Raw genomic sequence first — 20,909 nt, forward strand, 5'->3', positions numbered from 1 at the left:
TATGACAAATCCAAAAACATCAAAACGGCTTATTAAAAGAAATATTTAAAGTTCATATTTTTACGCAGCTGGATATCGATTGCTTAATGTTTTTGTACTAAAAAATCGATTCTACACCTTGATATAAGATTGTTAGATTGTTCCAAATACATTGTCGTTATAGCTATACGACAACTCTATGACTACTCCAATAACATCAAAACGGCTAGTTAGCATAAATATGTAAAGTTAATATTTGTACGCAACTTGAAATATATTGCTTAGTGTGTATGTACCAAAAAATCAGTTCTATACCTTAATATTAGATTGTGAAATTGGTTCAAATTCTCTGTCGTTATGGCTATTCGACAACTCTATGACAACTACAATAGCATCAAAACGGCAAATTAGCATAAATATGTAAAGTTCATATTTTTACGCAACTTGATATCGACTGTTTAATATGTATGTACCAAGAAATCGATTCTACACCTTGATATAAGGTTGTGAATTTGCTCCAAATACACTGTCGTTATGGCTATAAGACAACTCTATGACTACTCCAATAACTTCAAAAAGGCTAATTAGCATAAATGTGTAAAGTTCATATTTTTACGCAACTTGATATCGATTGCTTGATGTGTACGTACCAAGAAAACGAATCTACACCTTATTATAAGATTGTGAAATTGCTTCAAATACACTATCGATATGGCTATAAGACAACTCTATGACAACTCCAAAGACATCAAAACGGCTAGTTAGCATGAATATGTAAAGTTCATATTTTTACGCAACTTGATATTGATTTCTTAATGTGTATGTACTAAAACATTGATTCTACACTTTAATATAAGATTGTGAAATTGCTCCAAATGCACTGTCGTTATGGCTTTAAGACAACTCTATGACAACTCCAATAACATCAAAAAGCTAATTAGCATAAATATGTAAAGTTCATATTTTTACAAAACTTGATATCGATTGCTTAATGGGTAGGTACTAAAAAATAGATTATACACTTTAATATAAGATTGTTAGATTGTTCCAAAGATACTGTCGTTATGGCTATGCGACAACTCTATGACAACTCCAATAACATCAGCACGGCTAGTTAGCATAAATATGAAACGTTCATATCTTTACGCGACTTGATATCGATTGCTTGATGTGTATGTACCAAAAACTCAATTCTACCCCTTAATATAAGATTGTGAAATTGCTCCAAGTTCTCTGTCGTTATGGCTATTCGACAACTCTATGACAACTCCAATAGCATCAAATCGGCTAATTAGCATAAATATGTAAAGTTGATATTTTTACGCAACTTGATATCGATTGCTTGATGTGTATGTACTAAAAAATCGATTCTACACATTAATATAAGATTGTGAAATTGCTCCAAATACACTGTCGTTATGGCTATAAGACAACTCTATGACAAATCCAAAAACATCAAAACGGCTTAATAAAAGAAATATTTAAAGTTCATATTTTTACGCAGCTGGATATCGACTGCTTAATGTTTTTGTACTAAACAATCGATTCTACACCTGAATATAAGATTGTTAGATTGTTCCAAATACATCGTCGTTATAGCTATACGACAACTCTATGACAACTCCAATAACTTCAAAAAGGCTAATTAGCATAAATATGTAAAGTTCATATTTTTACGCAACTTGATATCGGCTGCTTAATATGTATGTACCAAGAACTTGGTTCTACACCTTGATATAAAATTGTGAAATTGCTCCAAATACACTGTCGTTATGGCTATAAGACAACTCTATGACTACTCCAATAACTTCAAAAAGGCTAATTAGCATAAATGTGTAAAGTTCATATCTTTACGCGACTTGATATCGATTGCTTGATGTGTATGTACCAAAAACTCAACTCTACCCCTTAATATAAGATTGTGAAATTGTTCCAAATTCTCTGTCGTTATGGCTATTCGACAACTCTATGACAACTCCAATAGCATCAAAACGGCTAATTGGCATAAATATGTAAAGTTCATATTTTTACGCAACTTGATATCGATTGCTTGATGTGTATGTACCAAAAGGTCGATTCTACACATTAATATAAGATTGTGAAATTGCTCAAAATACACTGTCGTTATGGCTATAAGACAACTCTATGACAAATCCAAAAGCATCAAAACGGCTTATTAAAAGAAATATTTAAAGTTCATATTTTTACGCAACTGGATATCGATTGCTTAATGTTTTTGTACTAAAAATAGATTCTACACCTTAATATAAGATTGTTAGATTGTTTCAAATACACTGTCGTTATGGCTATACGACAACTCTATGACAACTCCAATAACTTCAAAAAGGATAATTAGCATAAATATGTAAAGTTCATATTTTTACGCAACTTGATATCGACTTCTTAATATGTATGTGTCAAGAAATCGATTCTACACCTTAATATAAGATTGTGAAATTGCTCAAAATACACTGTCGTTATGGCTATAAGACAACTCTATGACAAATCCAAAAGCATCAAAACGGCTTATTAAAAGAAATATTTAAAGTTTATATTTTTACGCAACTGGATATCGATTGCTTAATGTTTTTGTACTAAAAATCGATTCTACACCTTAATATAAGATTGTTAGATTGTTTCTAATACACTGTCGTTATGGCTATACGACAACTCTATGACAACTCCAATAACTTCAAAAAGGCTAATTAGCATAAATGTGTAAAGTTCATATTTTTACGCAACTTGTTATCGATTGTTTAATATGTATGCACCAAAAAATCGATTCTACACCTTAATATAAGATTGTTAGATTGTTTCAAATACACTGTCGTTGTGGCTATAAGACAACTCTATGACAACTCCAATAACTTCAAAAAAGATAATTAACCCATATTATCCCAAGGTGTGATATTACATAGAAAAATGTTTTTTTTCTATGTCTATCTAGTGAGTAGGCTCTAAATAACATGAAAATAAGCTTTTATCAAAAATATTTTCTATACTGGCTGAAATTCAGGACCGCACCTTAAATGGGGCGCTGGGAAAATATGCCTTCGGGTTTTGTATGCGAAGTCGGTTATTATTTTGAATGGTTTTTATTAGTAAATAAAGAATAAGTACACAAAAATTATGATAAATCACAATATATAAGATCAATTATAAACGTAAGCTAAAAATCAAAGTTGATATGAGAGAAAAAAAATTACTTTATGGTATGAAAAGCTTGAGAACAATGTTGATGGAGGCCAACTCCACATTTACTGCATTTGAATTTCGTATTCTTGTGACATTCGCGGCATCGAATTTGAGTTTCGTTTCTAATGATATAGTGTTCCTTCCCATCCAGCCTTACCGAATCTGGCAGCTTACTTTTCGTAGTTAACGGTGTCTTGCCTCCAATGCGTTTTGCTATGGATGTAGAAGGTTTGCCAAGTATCAAATAAGTCTGCACAATGTATCTTGTAAAAGACAAGAAATCATGAGCGTCTTTAGCTTGGCCTGCTGGTGAAACTCGGTATAACTGAAAAGCATTATTAGCACAGGCATTTATGGGGAACATTATCATTTGCCAATACCATCTCTTCAGTCTTATTGAAATTCTATATTTTCCAACATTTTGGTCGAGTCGATCGACTCCGCCCATATATTTGTTATATAATAGATAGCAATGCGGTTGATCTACGTCTACTCTTTTATTGCCGCACCATCTCTTCACCTTACCAATCGGATGAACACCGCTTTCCGTTGAGGCAATAGTTACGATGTTGTTGTCGTTGTAGCGCACTAAAGTTATGTTGGATGATAAATCCGTAATGTGGTGGTGCGAACCCCGTGATGTCTTTTTCATCTCCTTGATGTCTTTTAGCGGGGCACCTTCTGTTCTATTAGCACGTAATGTACCAGTGATAACATGACCCATCTGACTTACTTCGTCTAGTAAACGTAAAGAAGTGAAAAAATTATCAATATAGAAACTGTAGTGGTTATCACTTGGCAGTTTCGAAATCAAATTTGTCACTACAGAGCCTCCAACGCCTAGATTTGGATTGGTGTTACCAGTTTTAGCTCCTTGGTAAGGTTCTCCATAAATAAGATAACCCAATCGTGTACACAGTGACCAAATCTTATAGCCAAAACGTATTTGTTTACCGTGAATATGTTGTTTTGCGCCATGTTTTCCAAAATAAGGTACCATAGACTCATCGATAGACAAATGTTTGTCTCCGGGATAAAACTTTAGCCATCTCTCATTCATAAGATTCCACAGTGGCCTTACTTTTGCAAACTTATCGTCAGAAGGTAGGCGGTTGTTATCGCATGCATGAAAAAAACGTAAAAGCTCTTCAAAACGATTACGAGTCATGCATGATGCAACTCCTGGATGATGAGTGTCAATACTTTGATCCCAGTATAATCTATAGCGTGAAGCGCTATTGTAGCCTGACAAAAGCAAAATACCGATAAAGTTTTTAATTTCTTCAACAGTGACTCGAAAATTGACATGTCCTTTTGCAATTGCATTTTGTTCCGTGCTAGACCGCAGGAGCTCGAAAACTTCTTCGTCAAAAAACATCTCAAAAAAATCTAATGGATTATCCTTATCTAAAACGAAATCAGGTTGCATCGACTCCCTTTCAGGGTTTGCAGCTATATCTTTTTGTCTCCACTTCCTCGTGACAATAGTCTTAGATTTTTTTGCAGGTGGTTCATTTGACTGAGACGCGGACGGCTGTTGTTCCTGTTCATCCTGATTTATAAATGGAATTCCATCTACGGTTTCCAGGACCCCATCTGCTGATGGTAGCTGGCATCGCACCTCAGCTTCTGCTAGTAGTTGCCGACGCGTAAGATTACCTATTTCTCCCGCTTCTTCGCTTCCGCTGTCTTCATCGCTGAAGTCATTGTTTTCAGGTGGTGTGATAAATATATCTGCAGACAGTATATTATGATCATCTTCTAATGCCGATATAATTTCGTGAACGTTCAACCTGTAAATAAAAAAACATATAAAAATACGGTAAAATAGTTCTAAATATAGTTTACTGAAGCTGGGAGTACAAGGGCCCGTAGCAAAAACCACGGTGCCTCCTATTCCCAGCGCACCTCAAATGGGGCGGTACACAAAACTTAGTAAAATGAACACATAAAAGCAAATTTTCGTCAAATTCATGATGTTAACTAATAGACTAGTTAAAACTTAAAAAAAAAAACGAAAACGGTAAAATTAATTATAAGTATAAAAAAAGTTTTTACTTACCCTCTCCTGGAATTCATGATGGCTGAAATTCACAGAGTTTAAATAATTCCTGAGAGATAACCGAAAACAATAATCACTTTCAACAAGTTTTAGGTGATAATGACATACGTCAAGAACCCAAATAAATTATAGCCTCTACCAACACAGAATAAAAGTTGCGTAATCTGAAACAAAAAAGAAGTGCACCTTAAATGGAGCGCTGGGATAATATGGGTTAACAGAAATATGTAAAGTTCATATTTTTACGCAACTGGATATCGATTGCTTAATGTTTTTGTACTAAAAAATTGATTCTACACCTTAATATAAGATTGTTAGATTGTCCCAAATACACTGTCGTAATGGCTATTCGACAACTCTATGACAACTCCAATAGCATCAAAACGGCTAATTAGCATAAATAGGTAAAGTTCATATTTTTACGCAACTTGATATCGATTCCTTGATGTGTACGTACCAAGAAAACGAATCTACACCTTATTATAAGATTGTGAAATTGCTCCAAATACACAGTCGTTATGGCTATAAGACAACTCTATGACAACTCCAATAACATCAAAGCGGCTAATTAACAGAAATATGTAAAGTTCATATATTTACGCAACTTGATATTGATTACTTAATGTGTATGTACTATAACATCGATTCTACACTTTAATATAAGATTGTCAAATTGCTCCAAATACACTGTCGTTATGGCTTTAAGACGACTCTATGACAACCACAATAACATCAAAACGGCTAGTTTGCATAAATATGTAAAGTTCATATTTTTACCGCACTTGATATCGATTGCTTAATGTGTATGTACCAAGAAATCGATTCTACACCTTAATATAAGATAATGAAACTGCTCCAAATTCTCTGTCGTTATGGCTATACGACAACTCTATGACAACTCCAATAGCATCAAAACGGCTAGTTAGCATAAATATGTAAAGTTCATATTTTTACGCAACTTGATATCGATTGCTTGATGTGTATGTACCAAAAACTCAATTCTACCCCTTAATATAAGATTGTGAAATTGCTCCAAATTCTCTGTTGTTATGGCTATTCGACAACTCTGTGACAACTCCAATAGCATCAAAAAGGCTAATTAGCATAAATATGTAAAGTTCATATTTTTACGCAACTTGATATCGATTGGTTGATGTGTATGTACTAAAAAATCGATTCTACACATTAATATAAGATTGTGAAATTGCTCCAAACTTACTGTCGTTGTGGCTATAAGACAACTCTATGCCAAATCCAAAAACATCAAAACGGCTAGTTAGCATGAATATGTATACTCATGTGTAATTAGTGAAGTGAAGTGGTTGTGTTTTGGTGTGGTTCTGGGGTTTTTTCATAAAATACTTAGTTTTTCCCACCATTTACTATCAATTTCCTTGCTGAGGCTTTCGGAAGCTATTATAACTAAAACGGACACAAAATCTTCAAGAAAAGATAAGTACAATTTGTATTTTTTAATAAAAATTCATTTGCACTTACCCGCAAATATTCTGTGTTTTTTTATTGAAAGCAGATTATTTTTCCCCTGTAGCAGCAATCCAAACAAAGCGCGTGCTCAATTTTTGCATTGCCGTTTTGTTTTGATCAGCTGTTCTCCTTTTGTTTCTCCTTTTTCGTATTCCCTTTGGTTTTGGCATTGCCAACTATTCAAAATATAAGCGAGGTTTTAGGGGCAGTGACTGAACATACCTATTGTCAGTAGCTTCCAACTATTTTCTCATTGAGGTATGGCCTCTGAGAACAGTAGTGGATGCACCCCCGAGAATCCTTTTAAAAGAAACTCAAAAATTATGAGAACACCTCCTAACGGAAAAAATGAGATATCCACCGCTGCTGGATCAAAAAGAGAATGCGAAAATGCCGACATAATTGAAAGTGGCAAACCTTCTGAGAAAATACAAAGTAGCGAAACTACCCAAAACTTTAACCAGTTGGGTAATAAAATAAAGGAATTGGAGAACATGATGGCTGGCCAAAGGCACATAAACCAGGCCATGCGTGACTTGGTAAGCAACATAGTGGCGCTACATGCTAAGGCTGAGAAAGGCGGAAAAAACCTACCCAAAAGGATTATGGTAGGGAAAGCATCCCAGGTTTTCCCAATAGGTAAGGAGGTAAATACCCCGAAAAGGCTGCGTGAGACAATAGGCTTTTTACCTCCAACAAAAAAGCCGAAAAATGTTAACAAAATGGATCAGCCCACCTACAGCGAGACAGCGAAATTAATGCAAGCCAATACAACGGTTAGACCCAACGCAAGCGAAGCTTGGGTGGACGTTGTTAAGAAGCGAAGACCACTCGAACAGAAAATAAGATCGAGGCCAGACGCCATCATACTTACGAAAAAGGATGGTGCATCATACGCGGATATTCTCCGGAAAATAAAAGGCGACAGTGGCTTAGAGGAATTGGGCTCAAGCGTAACGTATATAAGAAAAACGTTGAAAGGAGATCTGTTATTACAACTGAAAAACCAAGCGGATAAAAAAGCCGAATCGTTCCAAAGTGCCTTAGAAGGAGTGGTCGGGGAAATGGCTGTGATACAGCCAAAAACCCACAACGTCATGATTATGTGCAAGGATTTGGACGAAATAACTTCTCCAGAAGAGATTTGCGAAGCTTTGCAAAAAGAGTGCGGAATAGAAAATCTGGGAAAAATAAACATTAAGAGCATACGAAAGACCCGAAGCGGAACACAAATAGCTATCTTATGCCTGCGCGCCCAGGACGCCAAAACTGCGCTAAAGGTAGGCAAAATAAAGATTGGGTGGTCTGTATGTCGACTCCGGGAATACTCCCCTATTCCCCGTTGCTTCAGGTGTTTCCATCTGTGGCACATGGCGCACAAATGTTGCAACCCTGTGGACAGGTCGTCTCTATGCACACGTTGTGGAGCCGGTGGACATGTAGCGAAGTTATGTACTAACGATCCAAGCTGCATGCTTTGCAAAGGAGCGCACTCAGCCCTGAGTACTACGTGTCCCAAATATCTAGAGATGGCGAAATCGCTAGGGAAATGAGGATAATACAATTAAATTTGAACCATTGCGCAGCAGCACAAGAGCTACTAAAACAGACTGTATTTGAAAAAAGCATTGATGTCGCCTTACTAAGCGAGCAATACTCCCAGCGTTCGGAAAGCACCTGGACTACAGACATATCTGGAAAGGCTGCAATATGGTCCTGTAAAGGACAACCATTTATGTCTCGTTCCAGAGGGCATAATTTTTTCACATGGGCAAATATACGTGGCATATACTTTGTTAGCTGCTATGCTCCTCCCAGTGCCTCCATTAAGGATTTTGAAGACTTCCTTTTGGAACTTGCTTTAGAAACCAGAGGAAAATCCCCAATTATAATCGCAGGTGACTTCAATGCGTGGTCGACCGCTTGGGGTAGTAGGCGCACAAACCACCGTGGGCGTCTACTACTTGAATTCCTCGACGAATCTTACGATCATGAATAGCGGAACGCAAAATACATTTCAAAAAGGAAACAAAGGCTCCATAATCGATCTCATGTTCGCCAACGATGCCCTTAGTAGGCACATTAAGTGGGCGGTGTCGGATATATTTACAAATAGTGACCACATGGCTATTATTGCCGAAGTCTCATATGCTGGAGGGAGGGAACACCGCAGCAGGAGCACATGCCAAAAACGAACTTGGAAACAAAAAGACTTTGATGCCGAACTTTTTGAGATGGTCTGGAGTTCAGAAAATATACAAGACGAAGACGCCATATACTTGGTATCCGCAGTGCGGAAAAAATTGTCCACAGCTTGCGACGCAACTATGCGTAGGACAGCACACCACAACAACCGAAGACCAGTGTATTGGTGGAATGAAGAAATAGCTGGGCTCAGAAAACTCTGCAACTCAGCTAGACGCCGCCTACAACGTAATCAGAGCGAAGAAAATGAAAGCAGTCTTAGGGATATATTTAAAAGTCAAAAGAAGCTTCTGAAGTCAGCCATCGGCCGCAGTAAAAAGAAGTGTTTTGAAAAACTCTGTGAGGAAGCAAATGAAGACCCCTGGGGAACAGCATACAAAATCTGTATGTCAAAATTCAAGAATAAGGCCGACCAACCCAAAAGCGCATCCTTTATGAGAAATGTCGTCGAAACTTTGTTTCCAAAACACGACAGTATTTCTTATGCTAAGCCTCTAACCGAAGTCGAGGAGTCACCACTGCTAGTTAGTGAAGAAGAAATATTGGCCATAGCCGGAAAAATTAAAAGCAGCAAAGCGCCTGGATTAGATGGCATTCCAAACATAGCCCTAAAAGAAGCCATGACTCTGAAACCCAAATTATTCATGAAAATGTACAATGCGTGCTTAAAAGAAGGAATATTTCCGGACCCATGGAAAGTCCAGCGATTGGTTCTACTTCCTAAACCAAAAAAGCCTTCGGAGGAACCATCTTCATATCGACCTCTATGTATGCTTGACACTATTGGCAAAGTATATGAAAGCATAGTTAGAAACCGCTTGGAGATAGCAATCCAGAAAGCCGGCGGATTATCAGAAAGACAATACGGCTTTATGAAAAAGAGGTCAACTTGAGTTAGATGATGAAGGTTAATTAACTTTATTATGCGAAGTTAATGATTTAAAGCAACTTGTTATGGATTTCTAAAAGTGTGTATGCAAGAAAATCGGTTTTATACCTAAATCTAAAATTATGGAATTTTTTCCAAATGCAGTGCCATTATAGCATTATGCCAACTTGAGTAGGATGATGAGGGTTAATTATCTTTAATATGTGAAGCTAATGATTTCAAGCAATTCGGTTTGGATTTCTAAATGTGCGTACGCAAGAAAATGCACTGTCATTGTGTATACATAGTGAAGTGAAGTGGTTGTGTTTTGGTGTGGTTCTGGGGTTTTTTCATAAAATACTTAGTTTTTCCCACCATTTACTATCAATTTCCTTGCTGAGGCTTTCGGAAGCTATTATAACTAAAACGGACACAAAATCTTCAAGAAAAGATAAGTACAATTTGTATTTTTTAATAAAAATTCATTTGCACTTACCCGCAAATATTCTGTGTTTTTTTATTGAAAGCAGATTATTTTTCCCCTGTAGCAGCAATCCAAACAAAGCGCGTGCTCAATTTTTGCATTGCCGTTTTGTTTTGATCAGCTGTTCTCCTTTTGTTTCTCCTTTTTCGTATTCCCTTTGGTTTTGGCATTGCCAACTATTCAAAATATAAGCGAGGTTTTAGGGGCAGTGACTGAACATACCTATTGTCAGTAGCTTCCAACTATTTTCTCATTGAGGTATGGCCTCTGAGAACAGTAGTGGATGCACCCCCGAGAATCCTTTTAAAAGAAACTCAAAAATTATGAGAACACCTCCTAACGGAAAAAATTAGATATCCACCGCTGCTGGATCAAAAAGAGAATGCGAAAATGCCGACATAATTGAAAGTGGCAAACCTTCTGAGAAAATACAAAGTAGCGAAACTACCCAAAACTTTAACCAGTTGGGTAATAAAATAAAGGAATTGGAGAACATGATGGCTGGCCAAAGGCACATAAACCAGGTCATGCGCGACTTGGTAAGCAACATAGTGGCGCTACATGCTAAGGCTGAGAAAGGCGGAAAAAACCTACCCAAAAGGATTATGGTAGGGAAAGCATCCCAGGTTTCCCCAATAGGTAAGGAGGTAAATACCCCGAAAAGGCTGCGTGAGACAATAGGCTTTTTACCTCCAACAAAAAATCCGAAAAATGTTACCAAAATGGATCAGCCCACCTACAGCGAGACAGCGAAATTAATGCAAGCCAATACAACGGTTAGACCCAACGCAAGCGAAGCTTGGGTGGACGTTGTTAAGAAGCGAAGACCACTCGAACAGAAAATAAGATCGAGGCCAGACGCCATCATACTTACGAAACAGGATGGTGCATCATATGCGGATATTCTCCGGAAAATAAAAGGCGACAGTGGCTTAGAGGAATTGGGCTCAAGCGTAACGTATATAAGAAAAACGTTGAAAGGAGATCTGTTATTACAACTGAAAAACCAAGCGGATAAAAAAGCCGAATCGTTCCAAAGTGCCTTAGAAGGAGTGGTCGGGGAAATGGCTGTGATACAGCCAAAAACCCACAACGTCATGATTATGTGCAAGGATTTGGACGAAATAACTTCTCCAGAAGAGATTTGCGAAGCTTTGCAAAAAGAGTGCGGAATAGAAAATCTGGGAAAAATAAACATTAAGAGCATACGAAAGACCCGAAGCGGAACACAAATAGCTATCTTATGCCTGCGCGCCCAGGACGCCAAAACTGCGCTAAAGGTAGGCAAAATAAAGATTGGGTGGTCTGTATGTCGACTCCGGGAATACTCCCCTATTCCCCGTTGCTTCAGGTGTTTCCATCTGGGGCACATGGCGCACAAATGTTGCAACCCTGTGGACAGGTCGTCTCTATGCACACGTTGTGGAGCCGGTGGACATGTAGCGAAGTTATGTACTAACGATCCAAGCTGCATGCTTTGCAAAGGAGCGCACTCAGCCCTGAGTACTACGTGTCCCAAATATCTAGAGATGGCGAAATCGCTAGGGAAATGAGGATAATACAATTAAATTTGAACCATTGCGCAGCAGCACAAGAGCTACTAAAACAGACTGTATTTGAAAAAAGCATTGATGTCGCCTTACTAAGCGAGCAATACTCCCAGCGTTCGGAAAGCACCTGGACTACAGACATATCTGGAAAGGCTGCAATATGGTCCTGTAAAGGACAACCATTTATGTCTCGTTCCAGAGGGCATAATTTTTTCACATGGGCAAATATACGTGGCATATACTTTGTTAGCTGCTATGCTCCTCCCAGTGCCTCCATTAAGGATTTTGAAGACTTCCTTTTGGAACTTGCTTTAGAAACCAGAGGAAAATCCCCAATTATAATCGCAGGTGACTTCAATGCGTGGTCGACCGCTTGGGGTAGTAGGCGCACAAACCACCGTGGGCGTCTACTACTTGAATTCCTCGGCCAAACGAATCTTACGATCATGAATAGCGGAACGCAAAATACATTTCAAAAAGGAAACAAAGGCTCCATAATCGATCTCATGTTCGCCAACGATGCCCTTAGTAGGCACATTAAGTGGGCGGTGTCGGATATATTTACAAATAGTGACCACATGGCTATTATTGCCGAAGTCTCATATGCTGGAGGGAGGGAACACCGCAGCAGGAGCACATGCCAAAAACGAACTTGGAAACAAAAAGACTTTGATGCCGAACTTTTTGAGATGGTCTGGAGTTCAGAAAATATACAAGGCGAAGACGCCATATACTTGGTATCCGCAGTGCGGAAAAAATTGTCCACAGCTTGCGACGCAACTATGCGTAGGACAGCACACCACAACAACCGAAGACCAGTGTATTGGTGGAATGAAGAAATAGCTGGGCTCAGAAAACTCTGCAACTCAGCTAGACGCCGCCTACAACGTAATCAGAGCGAAGAAAATGAAAGCAGTCTTAGGGATATATTTAAAAGTCAAAAGAAGCTTCTGAAGTCAGCCATCGGTCGCAGTAAAAAGAAGTGTTTTGAAAAACTCTGTGAGGAAGCAAATGAAGACCCCTGGGGAACAGCATACAAAATCTGTATGTCAAAATTCAAGAATAAGGCCGACCAACCCAAAAGCGCATCCTTTATGAGAAATGTCGTCGAAACTTTGTTTCCAAAACACGACAGTATTTCTTATGCTAAGCCTCTAACCGAAGTCGAGGAGTCACCACTGCTAGTTAGTGAAGAAGAAATATTGGCCATAGCCGGAAAAATTAAAAGCAGCAAAGCGCCTGGATTAGATGGCATTCCAAACATAGCCCTAAAAGAAGCCATGACTCTGAAACCCAAATTATTCATGAAAATGTACAATGCGTGCTTAAAAGAAGGAATATTTCCGGACCCATGGAAAGTCCAGCGATTGGTTCTACTTCCTAAACCAAAAAAGCCTCCGGAGGAACCATCTTCATATCGACCTCTATGTATGCTTGACACTATTGGCAAAGTATATGAAAGCATAGTTAGAAACCGCTTGGAGATAGCAATCCAGAAAGCCGGCGGATTATCAGAAAGACAATACGGCTTTATGAAAAAGAGGTCCACCATTGACGCACTATACGATGTCGTTGACACAGCGAAATGCGCAGTAAGTGGCAAGCGATGGAAAGGAGGAACAAAAAAATATTGTGCGCTGATCACCCTGGATGTGAAAAATGCCTTTAACTCAGCAAAGTGGACAAACATAATCAAAGCTCTAGATGAAATACGTGCTCCTCAATATCTTATGGAAATTGTCATAAGTTATTTTGAAAACAGGCGACTATTATACGATACAGATGAAGGCACAAAGAGCTACTCAATTTCAAGTGGAGTACCGCAAGGCTCGGTACTAGGCCCCCTTCTCTGGAATATAATGTATGATGGGGTGCTAAGGAGACACCAAGAGAAAGCTATTAAATTAGTTGCATACGCAGACGACCTTATTGTGGTAGCAGTTGCTAAACACCTCGACGACCTCCGGAGCAAATGCAATGAGTGCATAAACGGTCTGCGCCAATGGTTCTCCTCAATGAGTTTAGAACTGGCTGAGCAAAAGACAGAGGTCTTGCTCATAAGTACAAGAAAAGTAGAGGAAAGTATATCTCTCACCATAGGGGAGTGCGAGATTCATTCACAGCCACACCTAAAATATCTGGGAGTAATAGTAGACTCAAGACTCAAATTTAAGGATCACCTAGAGTACACTGCAGGTAAAGCGAATAAAATCCTGAATGCCTTGTCAAGAATGATGGCAAATAAAGGCTGCGTGCGTTCCAACAGGCGTTTTTTACTCGCAAAGGTAATGAGATCGGTTATGTTATATGCGGTTCCAATATGGATCCAGGCGCTAGGTATCAAAGCGTATGCCAGACAAATAAACACAGTGCACAGGCTATCGGCACTAAGAGTTATCAGCGCTTTCCGAACAATTTCAAGTGATGCTGCTGAAGTAATAGCCAGTATGATGCCCATTGACATCCAGGGTGACGAATACGAACGAGTTTACAAATTATCAGAGCCATCTATAGGAGCCAAAAGAGAAGAGAGAGTGAAAAGCTTAACGATATGGCAGCAGCGGTGGCAAACCTCACTTAAGGGACGGTGGACCTACAGACTAATACCGGTGATCCATTCCTGGATCGACAGACGACATGGGGACCTGGATTTCCACCTAACCCAAATACTAAGTGGGCATGGGTGCTTTAGAAGCTACCTGTACAGATTCCAGCACGACTTTAGTCCGAATTGTCCGACGTGTTCAGAGTGCTTAGAAGACTCCGAACATGTATTCTTTTATTGCCCTCGCTTTTTAAGTACAAGGGAAAAACTTAAAACTACACTCGGTGGTAGTTTTGCGGTGGAAAATTTGACGACACTTATGTGCCAGTCCACTGAGAACTGGAATGCTGTCAGCGAAGCGGCAGCGTCAATCATGACAAAACTTAGACATATAGAACAGAATAGGCGTCCGTCAGTCCGTGCCATAGAGGAGACTTAATTGTCTTATCACTCCCACGAAGTAATACCTAATCAGGTGGTTCCGTGGGAGAGTCTGGAGTTGGGAGTAGGTTAGGTTTAGCGGATTAAAGTTCCGCACTTCGGCTTTTGATGCTTCCTCCTACTTAAAACAAAAAAAAAAAAAAAACTGTCTTTGTGGTTTTATGCCAACCTTTTTAAAATGAAGAAGGTTAATTAACTTTAATATGTGACGTTAATGATTTGAATAAACTCGATATGGATTGCTAAATGAGTATATGCAAGAAAGTCGGTTTTATACCTAAATGTAAATATGCGGATCGTTTTCCAAATGCACTGCCATTATGGTCTTATGTCAACTTGAGTTAGATAATGAAGGTTAATTAACTTTAATATGTGAATTTAATAATTTGAAGCAACTTGAAATGGATTTCGAAATGTGTACATGCAAGAAAGACGGTTCTATACCTAAATGTAAAATTATGGAATTTTTTCCAAATGCACTGCCTTCTTGGTCTTATGTCAACTTTGGTAAGATGAAGAAGGTTAATTAACTTTAGTATGCGACGTTAATGATTTGAATGAACTCGATATGGATTGCTAAATGTGTATATGCAAGAAAATCGGTTTTGTACCTAAATGTAAATATATGGATTTTTTTTCCAAATGCACTGCCGTTGTGGTCTCATGTCAACTTGAGTTAGATGATGAACGTTTATTAACTTTAATATGTGAATTCAATAATTTGAAGCAACTTGATATGAATTTCGAAATGTGTACATGCAAGAAAGTCGGTTTTATACCTAAATGTTAAATTATGGAAATTTTTCCAAATGCACTGCCGTTGTGTCCTTATGTAAACTTTGGTAAAATGAAGAAGAATAATTAACTGTAGTATGTGACGTTAATGATTTGAATGAACTCGATATGGAATTCTAAATGTGTACATACAAGAAAGTCGGTTTTATACCTAAATGTAAAATTATGGAAATTTTTCCAAATGCACTGCCGTTATGGTCTTATGTCAACTTGAGTTAGATGAAGAAAGTTAATTAAACTTATTATGTGAAGCTAATGATTTGAAGCAACTTGATATGGATTTTTGAATGTGTATGTGCAAGAAAATCAGTTTTATACCTAAATGTAAAATTATGGAATTTTTTCCGAATGCACTGCCGTTATAGCGTTACGTCAACTTGAGTAAGATGATGAGGGTTATTTAACTTTAATTTGTGAAGCTAATGATTTGAAGCAACTTGATATGGATTTCTAAATGTGTACATGCAAGAAAGGCGGTTTTATACCTAAATGTTAAATTATGGAAATTTTTCCAAATGCACTGCCGTTGTGTCCTTATGTAAACTTTGGTAAAATGAAGAAGAATAATTAACTGTAGTATGTGACGTTAATGATTTGAATGAACTCGATATGGAATTCTAAATGTGTACATACAAGAAAGTCGGTTTTATACCTAAATGTAAAATTATGGAAATTTTTCCAAATGCATTGCCGTTTTGGCTTTATGCTAACTTCAGTAAGATGAAGAAGGTTACTTAACTTTAATATGTGAAGCTAATGATTCGAAGCCATTCTACATAGATTGCCAAATGTGTGTATGCCAGAAAATCGGTTTTATACCTAAAGGTAAAATTGTGGAATTTTTTCAAATGCACTGCCGTTTTGGCTTTATGCCAACGTCAGTAAGATTAAGAAGGTTAATTGACTTTAATATGTGATGCTAATGATTTGAAGCCATTTGACATAGATTGCCAAATGTGTATAAGCAAGAAAATCGGTTTTATACCTAAATGTAAAATTGTGGACTTTTTCCAAATGCACTGCCGTTTAGGCTCTATGCCAACTTCTGTATGATGACGAAGGTTAATTAACTTGAATATGTGAAGCTAATGATTTGAATGAACTCGATATGGATTGCTAAATGTGTATATGCAAGAAAGTCGGTTTTATACCTTAATGTAAATATATGGATTTTTTTCCAAATGCACTGCCGTTATGGTCTTATGTCAACTTGAGTAACATGATAAAGGTTAATTAACTTTCATATGTTAAGCTTATGATTTGTGACAACTTGATATGAATTTCCAGATGTGTACATGCAAGAAAACAGGTTTTATACTTAAGCGTAAAATTCTGGAATTTTCCAAATGCACTGCCGTTTTGGCAGTGTGCCAACTTCTGTAAGATGACGAAGGTTAATTAACTTGAATAGGTGACGTTAATGATTCGAATACACTCGATATGGAATACTAAATGTTTACATGCAGGAAAATCGGTTTTATACCTATATAAATGCAAAATGGTGGAATTTTTCCAAATGCATTGCCGTTGTGGCTTAATGCCAACTTTAGTAGGATGAAGAAAGTTAATTTTTCTTTAATATGTGAAGTTAATGATTTAAAGACACTTGATATGTATTATTAAATTTGTATATGCAAAAAAATCAGTTTTATACCTAAATGCAAAATTATGGAATTTCTTTGGCTTTATGCTAATTTCAGTAAGATAAAGAAGGTTAATTTACTTAAAGATGTGAAGCTAATGATTTGAAGACATTCGACATAGATTGCCAAATGTGTGTGTGCAAGAAAATCGGTTTTATACCTAAATATGAAATTCTGGAATTTTTCCAAATGTATTGACGTTTTAGTTTTATGCCAACTTCTGTAAGATGAAGAAGGTTAATTAACTTTAATATGTGAATTTAATAATTTGAAGCAACTTGATATGGATTTATAAATGTGTATATGCAAGAAAATCGGTTTTATACCCAAACGTAAAATTATGGATTTTTTTCCAAATGCACTGCCCTTATAGCATTATGTCAACTTGAGTAAGATGATGAGGTTTAATTAACCTTAATATGTAAAGCTTATGATTTAAAGCAATTCGGTTTGGATTTTTAAATGTGCATATGAATAAATAATAAACTCGATATGGATTGCTAAATGAGTATATGCAAGAAAGTCGGTCTTATACCTAAATGTAAATATGTGGATTTTTTTCCAAATGCACTGCCGTTATGGTCTTATGTCAACTTGAGTGAGATGATGAGGGTTAATATACTTTAATATGTGAATTTAACAATTTGGAGCAACTTGATATGGATTTCGAAATGTGTACATCCAAGAATGTCGGTTTTATACCTTAATGTAAAATTAAGGAATTTTTTCCAAATGCATTGCCGTTGTGGTCTTATGTTAACTTTGGTAAGATGAAGAAGGTTAATTAACTTTAGTATGTGAAGCTAATGATTTGAAATAACTTGATATGGATTTCGAAATGTGTACATGCAAGAATGTCGGTTTTATACCTAAATGTAAAATTAAGGAATTTTTTCCAAATGCACTGCCGTTGTGGTCTTATTTTAACTTTGGTAAGATGAGGAAGGTTAATTAACTTTAGTATGTGAAGCTAATGATTTGAAGCAACTGAATATGGATTTCTAAATGTGTACATGCAAGAAAGTCGGTTTTATACCTAAATGTAAAATTATGGAAGTTTTTCCAAATGTACTGCCGTTATGGTCTTATGTAAACTTGAGTTAGATGATGAAGGTTAATTAACTTTAATATGCGAAGTAAATTTAAAGCAACTTGGTATGGATTGCTAAATGTGTATATGCAAGAAAATCGGTTTTATACCCAAATGTAAAATTATGAATTTTTCCAAATGCACTACCGTTATGGCTTTATGCCAAGATGAAGAGGTTAAATAACTTTAATATGTCAACTTGAGTGAGATGGTGAGGGTTAACTAACTTTCATATGTGAATTTATTAATTTCAAGCAATTTGATATGGATTTCTAAATGTGCATATGCAAGAAAATTCACTGTCGTTTTGGTTTAATTCCAACTTCTGTAAGATGATGAAGGTTAATTAACTTTAATATGTGACGTTAATGATTTGAATGAACTCGATATGGATTTCTAAATGTGTACATGCAAAAAAGTCGGTTTTATACCTAAATGTAAAATTATGGAATTTTTTTCAAATGCACTGCCGTTGTGTTCTTATGTTAACTTTGGTAAGATGAAGAAGGTTAATTAACTTTAGTATGTGAAGCTAATGATTTGAAGCAACTTAATATGGATTTATAAATGTGTATATGCAAGAAAATCGGTTTTATACCCAAATGTAAAATTATGGAATTTTTTCCAAATGCACTGCCCTTATAGCATTAAGTCAACTTGAGTAAGATGATGAGGTTTAATTAACTTTAATATGTAAAGCTTATGATTTAAAGCAATTCGGTTTGGATTTCTAAATGTGCATATGAATAAATAATAAACTCGCATAATAAACTCGTTATGGATTGCTAAATGAGTTTATGCAAGAAAGTCGGTTTTATACCTAAATGTAAATATGTGGATTTTTTTCCAAATGCACTGCCGTTGTGGCCTTATGTCAACTATGGTAAGATGAAGAAGGTTAATTAACTTTAGTATGTGACGATAATGATTTGAATGAACTCGATATGGATTTCTAAATGTGTACATGCAAGAAAGTCAGTTTAATACCTAAATGGAAAATTATAGAATTTTTTCCAAATGCACTGCCGTTGTGGTCTTGTGTTAACTTTGGTAAGATGAAGAAGGTTAATTAACTTTAGTATGTGAAGCTAATGATTTGAAGCAACTTAATATCGATTTCTAAATGTGTAGATTCAAGTAAGTCGGTTTTATACCTAAATGTTAATTATAGAAGTTTTTCCAAATGCACTGCCGTTATGGTCTTATGTCAACTTGAGTTAGATGATGAAGGTTAATTAACTTTAATATGTGAAGTTAATGATTTAAAGCAACATGGTATGGATTTCTGAATGTGTATATGCAAGAAAATCGGTTTTATACCTAAATGTAAACTTATGGAATTTTCTCCAAATGCACTGCCGTTATAGCAATATGCCAACTTGAGTAAGATGATGAGGGTTAATAAACTTTAATATGTAAAGCTTATAATTTAAAGCAATTCGGTTTGGATTTCTAAATGTGCATATGCAAGAAAATGCACTGTCGTTTTGGTTTTATTCCAACTTCTGTAAGATGATGAAGGTTAATTAACTTTAATATGTGACGTTAATGACTTGAATGAACTCGATATGGATTTCTAAATGTGAACATGCAAAAAAGTCGGTTTTATACCTAAATGTAAAATTATGGAATTTTTTTCAAATGCACTGCCGTTGTGGTCTTATGTTAACTTTGGTAAGATGAAGAAGGTTAACTAACTTTAATATGTGACGTTAATGATTTGAAACAACTCGATGTGGATTGATAAATGTGTATATGCAAGAAAGTCGGTTTTATACCTAAATGTAAATATATGGATTTTTTTCCAAATGCACTACCGTTATGGTCTTATGTCAACTTGAGTTAGATGATGAAGGTTAATTAACTTTAATATGTGAAGTTAATGATTTAAAGCAACATGGTATGGATTTCTAAATGTGTACATACAAGAAATTCGGTTTTACATCTAAGTGAAATATTGTGGAGTTTTTCCAAATGCACTGCCGTGTTGGCTTTATGCCAACTTTAGTAAGATTAACAAGGTTAATTAACTTTAATAAGTGACGCTAATGATTTGAAGCAACTTGATATGGATTTCTAAATGTGTATATACAAGAAAATCGGTTTTATACCTAAATGTAACATTATGGAATTTTTCGAAATGCACTGCCGTTTTGGCTTTATGCCATATTCTGTTAGATGAAGAAGGTAAATTAGTTTAATATAATAGGTTGTCAAAAAAGTCTTGCGGTATTTTCGCTAGTTGGCGCTGAAAGCGCGTAGTTCTAGTTTTGTTCGTCGCATCGGGTCATGCTATACCTTTTTGGAAAGCTCATTTCACGCGCTAACACGTTTGATTGATTGTCGTTTCTTTTAAGTCGTTCGTGAGTTATAGCGTCGCAAACATGGAGTAAAATAAAGAGAAAATATGGCATATTTTACAGTAATACTACGATAAAGGCAAAAATGCATCTCAAGCCGCCAATAAAATTTGTGCAGTTTATTGACCCGATACAGTTTCCATTTCCACCGCACATTGATGGTTTCAACGTTTTCGTTCTGGTGTAGAGGTGGTCGAAGATGCGAAA

At 36.5% G+C, this 20,909-nt stretch overlaps 1 protein-coding gene across 1 annotated transcript; it reads right to left on the minus strand.

The window, feature by feature from the left end:
• Window positions 1-2,871: 2,871 nt before the first annotated feature.
• LOC120779368 (piggyBac transposable element-derived protein 3-like) lies at window positions 2,872-5,380 on the minus strand. The gene is made up of 2 exons (XM_040111563.1): window positions 5,237-5,380; window positions 2,872-4,967 (listed from the first exon to the last, which is right to left on the minus strand). The coding sequence occupies exons 1-2, from the start codon at window positions 5,251-5,253 to the stop codon at window positions 3,182-3,184; spliced, it is 1,803 nt and encodes a 600-aa protein (XP_039967497.1). The 5' UTR covers window positions 5,254-5,380; the 3' UTR covers window positions 2,872-3,181.
• Window positions 5,381-20,909: the final 15,529 nt, after the last annotated feature.

This window comes from Bactrocera tryoni, unplaced genomic scaffold, assembly GCF_016617805.1.
Source record: "Bactrocera tryoni isolate S06 unplaced genomic scaffold, CSIRO_BtryS06_freeze2 ctg7180000339945_QRY, whole genome shotgun sequence".
Taxonomy (NCBI): domain Eukaryota; kingdom Metazoa; phylum Arthropoda; class Insecta; order Diptera; family Tephritidae; genus Bactrocera; species Bactrocera tryoni.